Source organism: Ctenopharyngodon idella, chromosome 11 (genome assembly GCF_019924925.1).
Source record: "Ctenopharyngodon idella isolate HZGC_01 chromosome 11, HZGC01, whole genome shotgun sequence".
Taxonomy (NCBI): Eukaryota; Metazoa; Chordata; class Actinopteri; order Cypriniformes; family Xenocyprididae; genus Ctenopharyngodon; species Ctenopharyngodon idella.
Window position 1 is genome coordinate 17,968,790 of NC_067230.1, and position 14,813 is coordinate 17,983,602.

At 36.5% G+C, this 14,813-nt stretch overlaps 1 protein-coding gene across 1 annotated transcript in view; it reads right to left on the reverse strand.

Annotated features, from left to right (window-relative positions):
- Nucleotides 1-14,813, reverse strand: part of gli2b (GLI family zinc finger 2b) — an 85,018-nt gene that overhangs the window by 25,472 nt on the left and 44,733 nt on the right. The window contains exons 3-4 of the mRNA XM_051913258.1: nt 10,988-11,093; nt 184-377 (exon numbers count right to left, since the gene is read on the reverse strand). Coding sequence (XP_051769218.1) covers nt 184-377; nt 10,988-11,093 — 300 coding nt within the window. The remainder of the gene's footprint in view (nt 1-183; nt 378-10,987; nt 11,094-14,813) is intronic.

Genomic DNA, 14,813 nt, shown 5'->3' on the forward strand with positions numbered 1-14,813 from the left:
CTCCAGTCTTCAGTCACATGTTCCTTCAGAAATCATTCTAATATGATGATTTTTGGCGATTTTTCAGGATTATTTGATGAATAGAAAGTTCAAAAGAACAGCATTTATCAGAAATGGAAATCTTGTGTAACAGTAAAGTGAAAAGTTAAAGCTTCAGTGGACGCGGGTCCGAGTTCTCCTCACCGTCAGCCGGACTCAGTCCTCGGGCCGCTGAGATCATGGACAGGGTCGGGCTGCTGTGTGCCGAGCGCAGGTAATGCTCCATGTGCGGCGAGACGTAGGAGTGAGGAGGGAGGAAGGACTCGCCGGCGCCCCCCGGAGACAGTCGGATCAGAGAGATGTCGGAAATCACCGGGCTTCCCGCTAACCCTGGAGGCCTGGAGAGAAAAACACTGACCATTAACAGCACATTTACAAGATCATTACAGTTTCTCTGCACTTTTCATCAAATGATGAGTCAAAAGAACCGTCATAAACTCCTCTTCTGGAGTGCAAAGTGGTTGTGGGCAATAGAGAAAAAAATTAATTGCGATTTTTCTGATAAAAAATTGTGATTATGATTTGAAATGCGATTTAAAAAATTTTTTTTAGGTTTGCTGTCCTTGTTTGTAGGGCTGTACAATTTGGCCAAAATTTTGTGATTATATATTAATATTATAAAATAATAATAATAATAATAATAATAATAATAATAAATACTATTATTATTATTACGATAATAGCTTAAAATGTATAGTATGAGTATGTAAATGTATAGTATAATTATAGTATAAATGTATAATATAATGTATAAACAGTATGTTTCATAGTAAAAAAAATGTATATTTAAGAAAAATAATATAACATAAAATATAATAATATAAAGTGTTTTACATTATAACTAAAATTACAATATTAATATTTATGTTATTGTTATTATTATTACTAAATAAACAAAATTAACTAAAAATAATAACTATAAATATTTCACAGTAAAAAAAATAGTATTTAAGAAAAATAATAGAATAACAAATTTTGTTTTACATTAAAACTGTAAAATTACAATACAAATTATTATGATTATTATTATTAATAAATAAAAATATAAATTACTAAATAAAAACAAAATATTTCACTGTAAAATAAAAAAACTTCTACAGTACAACAGTAAAATTAAAATATTTGTGTTATTGTTATTACTATTTCTTAATAAACAAAAATGACTAAAAACAAAATAAGAAATATAATTATAAATATTTCACAGTAAAATAAAAAAAGAGTATTTAAGATAAATAATAAAATAATAATTTTTGTTTTCCATTACAACTGTAAAATTACAGTACTAATTATTATGATTACTATTACTAAATAAAATTACTAAAAAAACAAAATTGGTAATTTCATTGTGAAATAAAATAAAAATGGTTTTATATTACAACTGTAAAATTACAATATTAATATTTGTTATTGTTATTGTTATTACTAAATAAACAAAAATTACAAAAAACAAAATAAGAAATATAACTAGAAATATTACACAGTCAAATAAAAAAAAAATAATTAATAATTATTTTGTTTTACATTACAATAAAATGCTGTTTCATTTTCTTCATTTTGAAATGTCAAACCATACATTTTTATTTATTTATTTATTTATGTTTTGATGGAAAATTACAGGGAGTCCTTCTTCTGTTGATACACACTTCTCATTACACGTTTGGGAAGATGGTTTTCCAAACACACGTATTGTTTCCAATAGCCATATCATGATTGCGGTTTTATCCCGATTATCCGTCCATCATCTGGAGATCCATGAACCCTCAGGATCATTTTTGCTGAATCCTCTACTGTTTTCACTCAGCAGCTCTTTAAAACGGGTCTGTCTGTCCCTGTCAAGAACCTGACAACAGAAAACATTCTAGACACACTGATCAGATGATTCAGTGTTTGACACGAGTCCCTCGTTCATGGCTTTCATAGTTATGAGAGTTTGCCATAACTAATATCGGTGTGGTTTGGCGCTGGACTCGGAGAGGCATCAGAGCGTGAGCTCGACTGAGGTGTGATGGGAAAAACGCCAAACGCTCTAACACAAACCAGACCCGCCGCCCTTTCATTTCCCCTCTTTTCCATCCCTCCATCAAACGCTGCAGTTAAGGATCATTTTATTCGTCAGCCACATTTCACTCGAGACTTTCTGATCATTCCCAGACGGGACATTCGTGTTGTTGAAAAGTCCCAATCCATTTCATTTCAGGATTAACTTTGTCTCACATTTTTCTCCTAAAATTCCTTACAATTATACTGATGCATTTGTGTTTCTCTCTCTCTCTCTCACACACACACACACACACACACACACACACACACACACACACACACACACACACACACACACACACACACACACACACCCACCCCTGTACTACAACTAATAAATAATATATAATATTTTTTAAAAAATTCATATTTTTATTTAAAAAAGTGTAAATGTATATAAAATTCCATTTCTGATAAAATGTCTAAATTTCAGTATATAAAACATTTAAATAATATTTAAATAAAATAATAATATTTAATTAATAACGACACACATAAAACATTTAAATATAATAATATTTAATAAAAAATAAAATTAAACACACACCCCATATACAACTAATAAATAATATATAATATTTTAAAACATTTCTTATTTTTATGAAAAAAACGACAACACACATAAAACATTTAAATAATATTATAATATTTAAATGAAATAGTAATATTTAATAAAAAATAAAAATAAACACACACACCATATACTACCACTAAAATAATTTCATATTTTTATGAAATAATATATTCTAAAATATTTTATTTATTTATTCATTATAATATGGTGTCTAAATTTCAGTATATGTTTGTTAAACACATACATAAAACATTTAAATAATATAATAATATTTAATAAAAAATAAAAATAAACACACACCATATACTACTACTAAAAATAAAATATACTATTTTAAAACATTTCATATTTTTATGACATAAAATATTTTATTTTATTTATTTTATTATATTTCTGAAAAATATATATATTTTATTAAGACACAAATTAGTCAATACTTGAGTATAAAGTTAATGAATTTCAGATCATTTTATTAGAAATGTTTGATTACAGACTTTGAAAAATGTGTCTAAGGAGAAACAAATGAGCTATTTTTCTTTCTTTTCCCCCATTTAAGATCATTAAACCTTATTAAATTGCTCCATCTGATCAAATTCCTGATGTTTTCCATGTTTTAAAGCTAAACATGAGAAATGATGGTTTCTCCATGAAGCGTTTCGACGACAGTAAGATCATCTCATTTAAATATCGTCGTTCTTCTCAAAATAAGGCTGAAAAACTCAAAACAACGAGCATGTATGTATTTCAGACACATGCATAGTTAATAGCAGCGTCTCTTTGGAGATCAGATGGACTGTATGTAAAACACTCTCAGATTCAAACAAACCTCCACCATGAAAGAGGAGCGCACACAGCCGGGCGGCACTTAAATAAGTAATGTAATATTCAAATTTAAAATGCTTCGCCTGTGGAGTGATTCTCATTTTCATAGCAAGAACAACACTGAAGCATCGCCTATTCCGCACCAGGGGATTGTGGGACCTTGCAAGCTGCCTCTTTCACACCTATACCCTCCTGAAGAGACGGAGACGGGGCTTAAGGCTCCCAGAATGCATCGGGGTAACAGCGGTGATGGACGACGGGGCCAGAATCCAGTGAATCTCAGCGGCCTGAGGCTCCAGACGCAGCGGGACCGACGGGCCACTCAGAGTCCCTGGCTGAACCCGAAATCAGTCATTCGTTCCTCATTCACTCGTTCACCTCCAGCAGACGATCAGGAGGGAGTTTGATCGCTGATGTAAACACTGTGACCGGAGAAATGGAGTAGACGTCTTTTTTACATAGAGTATTATATAAAGTATTTTATATACGTTTGGTATATATTTTTTAAATAAAAGCTTAAACAAATATGAAGAATATTGTTTCATTTTTTGTTTTTATAAATTATTTTTTATTAATAAATTTTATCAGAAATGTATATATTTTATATAGTTTTTTAATGATATATATATATATATATATATATATAAACACATTTATAATATATATATACACACACACACAAATTAATTCGTTCAATTGTATTAAAATAAGAGAATAAAAAGGTTAATTGTAATTAAAACTGCATATTGAAGCATATTGTTTATTATTTTAACAAACTATTATATTTTATGAATACATTTTATCAGAATTTAATATTTAATATATATTATATAGTTTTTTAATGACAGCTTTTTATATATATATTTATACATATACACAAACAAATATGAAGAATATTATTTTTTAAAATATACTTTTTATTAATAATAATAATTAATAAACTGCAATAAAAATTAATGTTAATATATGATATAATTTATTATACTGTAAGTTTTATTTTTTATAAAAGTATAAATAATTTATTTATAATAATTTATTATAAACTTTAACATGTACACACACACACACACACACACACACACATATATATATATATATAAATACATTTATAAGAGAATAAAAAAGTTAATTATAATAAAAACATTGTACAAAAACAAATATGAAGAATATTGTTTTATTTTTGTTTTTAAACTATTATTTTTTATTAATACATTTTATCAGAAATGTATATATTTTATATAAAGTTTTTTAAAGCTACATGTATGTGTGTGTATATATATATATTATATATATATATATAAAATACAAATTTATTTGTTTTAAATCTATTAAAATAAGAGATTAAATGCAGATTTTTTTAAAAACTATTATATTTTATTAATATGTTTTATCAGATTTTAATATTTAATACATTTTTTAATGACAGCTTTATTTATATATATATATACACACACACACTTGTTCATAACAATTAAAATAATAGGATAATAAAAAAAGGATTATATGATTATCCTTTATATAGGATTATAAATCTAAACTTTCAACAAAAACAAACAAATATGAAGAATATTATTTTTAAAATATACTTTTTATTAATAAAAATAATAATAATAATGAATAAATTGCAATAAAAATGAATGTTACACATTTTAAAAAATACTTATTTTCTATTTTATTTTAGTTTAAATACTTGAAAAATATAATTCGGAGAACACTACGGTAAATAAACTAAATAAAAGTGCACTAAATAAGCAGTCGGGAGTGGTTTTGGACTGTCATCATAATACCGACGGTCCGTTCAGTGTGTGACGTGATTTGATTAGCACCTCTGGATAAAACTGTTAGCAAATGTCTGTTATCTTCCCATCACAACAGTGAGAAAGCGTAATCACAGCACATAAATACACATTCATTTCCTCTATTAATCTGCCATAATATTGTCCTGAGTAATAAAAACACCCCTGGAGTCCAGCGGATCTGCCCGCTTCATTGGTCCGCTGTGGATCGCTGACCGCTGCCTATTGTTCAGGAGGCGAGAGCAGTTTTAGACTCCCGTGACGAGGGCATTGTTTCTGCTGCCCAGCAGATGGTCAGAGCACCTGTTTTCAGCGCGCGCCAGGCCGTCAGGTGCCCACGTGTTGGCATTATCTGGGCACTTTAGGTGATGGAGACGTGTGTGCGTTCGCTGTAAACCCCATTCACATGCGCCGCAGGAGTCCAGAGAAATCACACACACTCACACATGAACCTCTAACATCTCAAACGCTCCTCAGGACTGAATGACAAATGCTGAATGTTCTGCAAAAAAGAGCCTAAAATCTTTCAGAACAATAATGTCTCAAAGCTGCTCTGATACCAGAAGAAGCTGATCAATGTCTTCAGGATTACTAAAGCTTCTTCTGCAGGACAGCAGCTCTCCAGGACCGACGGGGCCTATCCCTGTACTAGAGGCTGTATCTGTGTGTGTGTGTGTGTGTGTGTGTGTGTGTGTGTGCGGTGCTGGTGATGAATTGCTCTATGACAGGAACTCGTCTCTACCTGGGGGCTGATACTCTGATTTAGATAAATCACATTTCTGCCTGAGAGCCATAGAGCACACACTGTAGTAAACACACACACACACACACACACACACGGACAGTCCCCAAACTCTTACAGAACAAACAATACTTTCATACTTCCTCACACAAGCAGAGGACACCGACCTACATACTAATACTGCTCTATATGAGTGATGTTTCACGTCATCCTCAGTGGTGAAAACACCTGATTTAATTCTCCTCAATAGTTTCACTCGTCAGACTCCTGACTATCAGGAAGAGACCTCCCGACTGACATCCAAACAGATCAACCACCGTTTGTGACGTTCAGAGACGGGACAATCTGAAATCAGGCATAGAGCCGAGTCTCCGGTACAGGTGTGCTCAAGGACGTATCTCCTCAGTTTCTGAATCTCTTTTAAAGCTTCAGTAACACTAACATTATCAAAGCCAGCAGCTATTTCTCCTCAGAAGTGCTCTTCGTACCAGTCTGTGAATTTGTAAACAACTTTCTTTCTTGGCGGCCTGTGAAAACTGACTCCTTACAGTACAGAAGCTTCATGTCTACAAGCTTTCAGTCGACTACCACAGAAAATATCTTCAACTCGGCCTTCAGTTAGGAACAAAAAGGGGGTATAAAGTGAGAAATGTCAGCGTTTAAACAGCATTTAAAACTATTTTTGCAGTGCTGGCCTTATGAAATCCATTTTTTCCCAAATTCAGTGTTTTCCCTATTAAAAAAGACAGTCTAATTAATTGAATTCATGAAACGTTAAAATTACTAGATGCAAAAATAATAATCAAAAGGTGAACATTTATTAACAAGCAATTTACTAAATGTTTATTGTTTAATTATTATTCATTGAACTTATTAATAAATGTTCATTTCCAACATATTTTGGGTTAATTTTAAGTAAGAAATAGTCATTTTTAAACAATAGTTGAGTTAAATAAAACTACCCAGCAGGTTGAGCAAACATTTAACCCAATCGCTGGGTTAAAACAATTCAATCGCTGGGTTAAAACAACTCAGTCGCTGGGTTATATTATTTAATTGTTCTTTTATTAATGACTGTTTACTTGTGTTTAATAATCTTTGAAATTTATATCAGTAAAAAACAACAAAAACAAGAACTATTTTATTAATTTATTACTTTTTTTGTGGTGGGGTCAGTGAAAATTGAATCATTGAATCAAACTGAAAATCAAGAATCGAATCAAGATCTTGTGAATCATTACCGTATTGAATCGGGACATCTGTATCGATACCCAGCCCTAAGTGCATTACTGTAAACAGGTTTCCTGATCGCTTTTTTATTAAGTACAAGCAGACATTATTTTCTGTGTTAATCTGCACTAAACAACAGGCGTGAAAAATTCCCTCAAAGCAAAAACTCTTTTTCTCTGCAGCACCGGAGCAGTGGAAGTGTCTTTCTCCAGCCCTGTCGTCTCTCTGGAAGCTTTCTGACACTCGGCCGGACGGAAAAGCGACGCTGACAAGTGGGAGGTTCGTTCGGAAGTCACCAGCGCTCTCTTCCCTCCGCCTGGGAGAATTCCCACGGCGCTCCTGTCCGCTACACAGATGAATCGCACCGTCCGTTGTCATTTCAGCCAGCCCTGGAAAAAAAGGTAGCTTTTCTCCCCCTCGCTTTGTCAAACAGAGGGAAAAAAATGAAGAACGAAAGCAAGATATCCATAGGGGAAGCTTCCTACGGCCGCTCCGCTGACAGCTCTGACAAAATAACCAGCGCCCTCATTATTTTATATGCAAACAATGATAAAACGAACTGTATGGAGATGTCATGTTAGACAATCAGCTCGGAGACCCCTGACATGCCGCCCGGCGACTGTAACAAAGTGTCTCGGCTTGCCACGGGCGACACCGCGCTTAATTTGCTGCACAATGTCCCTGTAATTAGATGAATTTGGCTCAGGCAGAGGAAAAGACAGCCAGATCAAGGTCTTGATGAATTAGGGGTCCACTGTCAAGATCAAATCACATTAATCAAGGCGAGCGAGTGTTGAGACAGCTAGTCTCCCCCCAACGCGGCTCTATGTGTGATGAATAGGCTAGCTGCTAGCGGGCCGACCGAATGTATCACCATCAAAATCTGTGAATTTAAATGTAACAACGCTACTTCGAGAATTCTATCGATTTATTCTGCTCTTTTAAGATAAACCTTCCTTCGAGCCTCCAGACCCCGTTTCAAAAAAGACGAGGAGGGGAAAAAAAAAAACTCCAAGGTGTTGTATTTAAGGAAAAACAACAAAGTGTAACTTCAAAAACTAGCGCGGCCCACTTTATGTTCTGTTTCTATAATACCGCCGCCACCGATCCGCTGGAAAATCCATGTGGGACGCATGAAGCTCTGAAGGTCTAGAGGTTAACCTACATTACTGCAGCGGCTCGACACACCTGAACCGAGCATGCTGGGAAAACCAAGACCTCTGGGCTGGATGGCTCTGTTTGGGAAGCCTAAACTAAACCCATAGGAAAGAAAAATCACAGATCCCTGGAATATCTCAACTGTTTCTCCAAAGAGACCAAGTCTCCTTTCGGGAGAGATCTCAACAATGTGCTCAGATTTTCCAAAGTCTGCAATCAAAAGTCAATAAATTCTCATCAAATTCTCCCAAGATGACCTGAGGTGCTACCCACATGCTTATTTTATAGGTTTGTGCACATAATTTATGTGAACAGTTGTCCCTTTAAAGAATTTAAGGAGAAACATCTGAGCCAAAATTGATGCTTAAACGAAACAAAACCGAAATGAAGTGTTCCGATTTTCACGTTTTCCTCCAGTAATCTCATGTGTATCTCTTCTAGAGTTTAAGAAAAGACCTTAACAATGGAGTCTTTTGCACCAAAGTCTGTTTAAAAGTCAGATATCTCAATATGAGCTCAAACATTTCTCATTAAATTCTTCCAAGATCAAATGATCTGATCTGATCTGAAACAAAACTAAAAGCTTGTCCTGATTCTCACGTTTCTACCCAGTAATCTCACCCACATCTCCTAAGACACCAAAGACTGCATTCAGAAGTCAGATATCTTATATGAACTCAATTTCTAATCAAATTCTTGCAAGATCAAATGATCTGAGGCAACAAAATAGATACTTAGAAATGAAGTTGCATATGCCATAAAGCGACAGGAAGCTCACAAGAAGGAAACTTTACAAAGTGCTCGACTCTTGCATCGTCAATACAAGATCTTGAGCAAAAATTGATGCACTTCTTGATGGAAATAAATGTTGTGATGTTATTTCCATCAAGAGGTGCATCCGTTTTTAGTCAAGACAATGCAAGAGGTAAGTCTCCTCAAGCACATCCCAAAGACTTTCAATGAGTTTAAGGTCTGGACTCAGAGGTGCCAATTCATGTGTGAACGTGATTCTTCATGCTCCCTTTCAACCGTTCTTTCATAATTTGAGCCTGATGAATCTTGGCTTTGTCATTCTGGAATATGGCCATGATGTGTCTTCCTACATGGCTGTTTAACCCTTGTGCATCAAAGTTACACATAGGTCCATAGAGGACAAAAATGTCCATGTCCATGTTGAAGAAGACCCTTGGCAGATTATTGTAAACAAAGTTTAAAAAGTGAAACAAGAAAAAAGTTATAGAGGTTTAAGTTTATGAAAATGATTTATGAACATTAATTTATATTTTATGAAACATGTTGAACTCTAAAACTGCTATAAAATCAAAGCCATACATCTAAATAAGTTGTGTTCCAAATTTAAGGTTGATATCTCAAAAAATGAGCTTTCAGTAAGATTTTGTTTGGGCGCAGTACCAAATTTCTCCCATTAGATGCCAGTGGTTTTATTTGTGATTTGCAGTACAGTAGAGTTTTTCTCTCTGAAATACACACATATAAACCACATTCTGACACCCACACAATTATAGCTGCATAATTTATCCAATTGGCTCTAAAATATGAAGAAGCAGAAAATAGGAATAAAGCGAGTATTTGCTTTATAGGCCAAACCTGAGAAAATGGCACCATCTGATTTTTTTATTTTGAAGCCTTGCCAACAGAATGAAAGTGTATTAACAAAGATTGCATCATTTTATAGTTAAATGGCCCTGGGATTAAAAATCACAGTTTTAATGGGTTTCAATGGGGATCTTTTTGGCCTTCAGGTCCTGAGTGGAACTATTTTGTGTTACTAGTGTAAATTAGATTTATTAAAAGAAATGAGGGTGAAATATTAAAATTCTAATAAAAATACACACTTGTGCCAATATTTATGCCGTTGGCATTAACACAGGCAAAATTATCAAAAAAACAAAACCGAAAAAGACAAAAATGGACACACAACGGTTAAGAAATGGAAAGCTACACACTACATCAATTGTTTTGTTAAAGAATTTGAAGAAAAATCTGCTTTTGTTTCTTTTCAGATATATATTGAATTACACACCAAAACATTTAACATGACAGTCCATACAAAAACATACGCACTAAGTAAGTTGCTCTGGAAAGAGCGTCTGTTCAAGTCTTAAAGGTAAAACATTAAAAGAAAGAAATAAATGGGACGAAGATGAGAGAGGAAAAGTTTATAGTCTCTTTTCCAGATGTTTGATCCCATGAATTGTACTAATCTGTTTCTTGGATTTGAGATTTACCCGGCCTTGAGTTTTCTTGTCTGGCACGGAAACAAGGCGAAGGTTTAAATGTTTTCTAAACGGTTAAATCAAGAATTGAATGACGTAGCTCGAACCTCAAAATAACGTGTCCTTCCGAATGTCAATAAACACACATGCTTTTTATGAATGTTTCCAGCATCAAACACATGCGCCGGTTGGTTTGGGATCACCTGTGATTACACCGCATTTGAATGTTGCATGTCTGTGTGCATTCTGACCGCAGGGATAAACAAAGCAGATGCTTTATTTGCGAGTGCAGAGATTATTTATATTCACTGAGAACCAGAGCCAGAAACGGACAGGGCCGGAGGCTTACCCGTGCAGAGCGTGGAGCGCGTGGGGTTCGTAGTGGTATCTCCCCTCATGGTGACGCACGTCGATGGGGATCGGAGAATGGAAAGTTGGGAAGATGTGATGAGGGCCTGAAAAAGAGAAAGAGAGAGGGAGCTGAAAAAACGAGAAAAGCCAGAGTTTCAAAAAAGAAATTTCAAAGGCACCAGCGCTACAGTAAAGTAACATGAATTTCAGAGCGCGCTGAGCAGTTTCGTGTAAAATATTGGCACTATCACACAAGAGTGGAGGAATAAATAAATAATCAAAGTATCCTAAGAAATCCTACATCCCCAACATAAAAGATATCCAACTGGGCTTTTGACAAAGACCTGCAGCTAGACGCTCTTTGAACTCGCACAGATGATGGACGTTATGAAGGAAAAAACCATCCGGGACGCAAACTGGGGCTGACAGCACAGGGAGAACATTCCTCGGCCTCGGCATCGCTGGGCCGTGCCAACCGGAGCGTCTCCCTACTGAACCGACACCGAGCCGACCGCATCCCCTTCGCTTTACTGGCCCCGAAACGAGCTCAAAACGAAGGTGCCAGGGTGACGTGAAATCAGAGGAGGTTAGGCTTTTGAAATCAAACACTTGGACTAATGAGAGAATAAAAGCTGTTGCTCGTTGCCTCAGCGTTTTACAGTCTGGCTGGCGTTTCTTTTCATCATAACTCCTTTGGCTGGATCGTTTTATTTGAGCCCAAAGAGAATCAGAATCAGCACTTTCCTGTAATAAAGCCTTGGTTGGCTCGGGACATCCCGTTAAAGGTCAACAGCGCTTCATTAGCAGTTATGATAACGGGAAACCACAGTTGATCTTTGGGTGCAGCCACGCTGGCTTTATAGTGCCATATGCCAAGAGCTGTTTGCAATGGTAAAGTCTTAACTAGCTTTTCTTTCTAATTAGTCTTTATTGAGCTCATTGTTTCTGCCTAAATGAATACATGATGTTAGCTACAGTAACTACATGATTTGCATCATCTTGTATCTGGACATTACTTGAACACAATTCACCTCTGAATTGTACACTCTAAAAAAATGCTGGGTTAAAAACAACCCAAGTTGGGTTGAAAATGGACAAACCCAACAATTGGGTTGTTTTAACCCAGCGAATGGGTTGTTTTAACCCAACAATTGGGTTGTTTTAGCCCAACGAATGGGTTGTTTTAACCCAACGAATGAGTTGTTTTAACCCAAGAACTGGGTTGTTTTAGCCCAGCGATTGACTTGTTTTAACCCAACAATTGGGCTGTTTTAACCCAGCGATTGGGCTGTTTTAACCAAACAATTGGGTTGGTTTAACCCAGCGATTGGGTTGTTTTAACCCAACAATTGGGTTGTTTTAACCCAGCGATTGGGCTGTTTTAACCCAAGAACTGGGTTGTTTTATCCCAGCGAATGGGTTGTTTTAACCCAACAATTGGGTTGTTTTAACCCAGCGAATGGGTTGTTTTAACCCAACAATTGGGTTGTTTTAACACAGTGATTGGGCTGTTTTAACCCAAGAACTGGGTTGTTTTAGCCCAGCGATTGACTTGTTTTAACCCAACAATTTGTTTTTTATCCCAGCGATTGGGTTGTTTTAACCCAACAACTGGGTTGTTTTAACCCAGCGATTGGGCTGTTTTAACCCAAGAACTGGGTTGTTTTATCCCAGCGAATGGGTTGTTTTAACCCAACAATTGGGTTGTTTTAACCCAGCGATTGGGCTGTTTTAACCCAAGAACTGGGTTGTTTTAGCCCAGCGAATGGGTTGTTTTAACCCAAGAACTGGGTTGTTTTAGCCCAGCGATTGGGCTGTTTTAACCCAACAATTGGGTTGTTTTAGCCCAGTGAATGGGTTGTTTTAACCCAAGAACTGGGTTGTTTTAGCCCAGCGATTGGGCTGTTTTAACCCAACAATCGGTTTGTTTTAGCCCAGCGAATGGGTTGTTTTAACCTTTAAACCAGTGGTTGGGTTAAATGTTTGCCATATAGTAATTTTTTAACCCAGCATTTTTTAGAGTGTATAATGTAGAAACATGCATTTTCTGTAAAGCTGCTTTGAAACAACATGTATTGTGAAAAGCGTTATATACAAATAAATGTGAATGAATGAAGAGTCTTTCACTCCTGGAGCTCCTTCAATCTTTCATGCCCTGTGGAGAAAAAAAAAACTGATAGAAAAACAAACGAGTTAGATATAAAAACTAGAAGGCTGCAAAAGTGTCCTGACTGTTTGCATCATTAACACTAACTATGAGCACTGGCAGGAATGAGAGGAGGGTGAGTGAATCAGCTGATCTCTGGACTGTATTAACATTCTTTAGGGCGGTAGCAGTGGGAGGGTGAGGGGTGACCCAGGGAGGTCAGGGGTCACGGGTCATTATCTACACCTGGGGTTCTCAGCAGCTCCTCCAGAGGATTCACACACTCAACAGAAGCAGTGTGAGTCAGCAGTCTCGCTCTCTCTGCTTCTCGGTCACTTTGTTCCCCTTCAGAATGGCAGACAAGACCGTCCCAAAGGACAGGAAATGACCCGCTGCTTTTCCTGTCTCCCTCTCTCCCTTCATATTTACATAATGTAAAACTTAAAGGTATAGTACGCCCCAAAATGAAATCACCTTCATGTGTTCCAAACCTTTATGACTTTCTGTTTAGCAGTAAATTTGTTTGTTAAATTTGAGTGAACTCAGCCTGTTTTGCTCTGTTGATCTTAAAGTTTTTCTGCAGAGTCACAAATTTACCATAGGAGACACTGAAACGCTGAGTGACGTGACTTTAAGTGATCTTCACTAATGTCTACAGCACTTGGCCTGTTTTCTTTAAAACAATTTAGCATAATCAAAGCAGCGATGCGTGACAAGCTGAAGTCATGTGCTCTCTTTATAGTAGCTATTTGTCATGGAAAATGCCTCAGGTTGCCTTTAATTGATGAAAAACACCATAAAAACACACCTGACATGTGTAACCGTAATGCCACACAGCTGTTGAAAACACAACTGGAGCATCTAAACACGAGGTCTGACATGCAACGCGCCTCCATTCTGACCTTTAACTAGTAGAAAAAGAAAACTCGACCGAGAACTTGCCGGCGAAAGGCCTGTAAACGGTGTAATTGTGCTGGGTGTGATAAGCACGCTAGCGGCCACATTCATCGCCCGGCCGCAGTTAATGCCCCATTACTAATGCAGCGGGTGAATTATTGTATGGGAAGAGAGGTCGAGGACAAAGAAAAAGAGTGAAGTGGGTCAGCGGAACATGACAGAGCCGCTGCTGGAATTCTCCCGCGCTGAAGTCACGGACCACCGCATGAATCCTAATCACGCGGGTCCGGTTAAGGCGACTTTAATCACGATGTTGCCTGATGCAAAAATAAAACAGAGGAAAGACACAAACTAGGGTAATTGGAAGCATGAAAAATACACAACTTAAACCCAAATACTGCAGAACGTTTGCGGTGGTGTAAACACTCCTGACCGAAATAAGACGGCAGCGAACGTGAACCCGCCCCGGTCCCTGTCATTAAACCGACACGTTACCCCGCAGCCTCATTCATCTGTGCCCGCCCTCAATTATCCACATTACCACTGTTATTTCCAGCCGTCGCATTTTTCATGTCAGCACAAACACCCACCCCGTTTGCGACCCGTTCTCCCCCCTCCGAAGAGGCCGCTGACGTCCAGGCCCCCGTCACCGGAGGAGCGGGCAGGATTATTCGATCATGCCGACAGCTCCATTGTTCCTCCACAACGGGAAGAACAAAAGAGGATCGCTCTGGAGAGTTCAAGAGGCACGTTTACCAGCTTCACTGAGCTCTATCCCCCA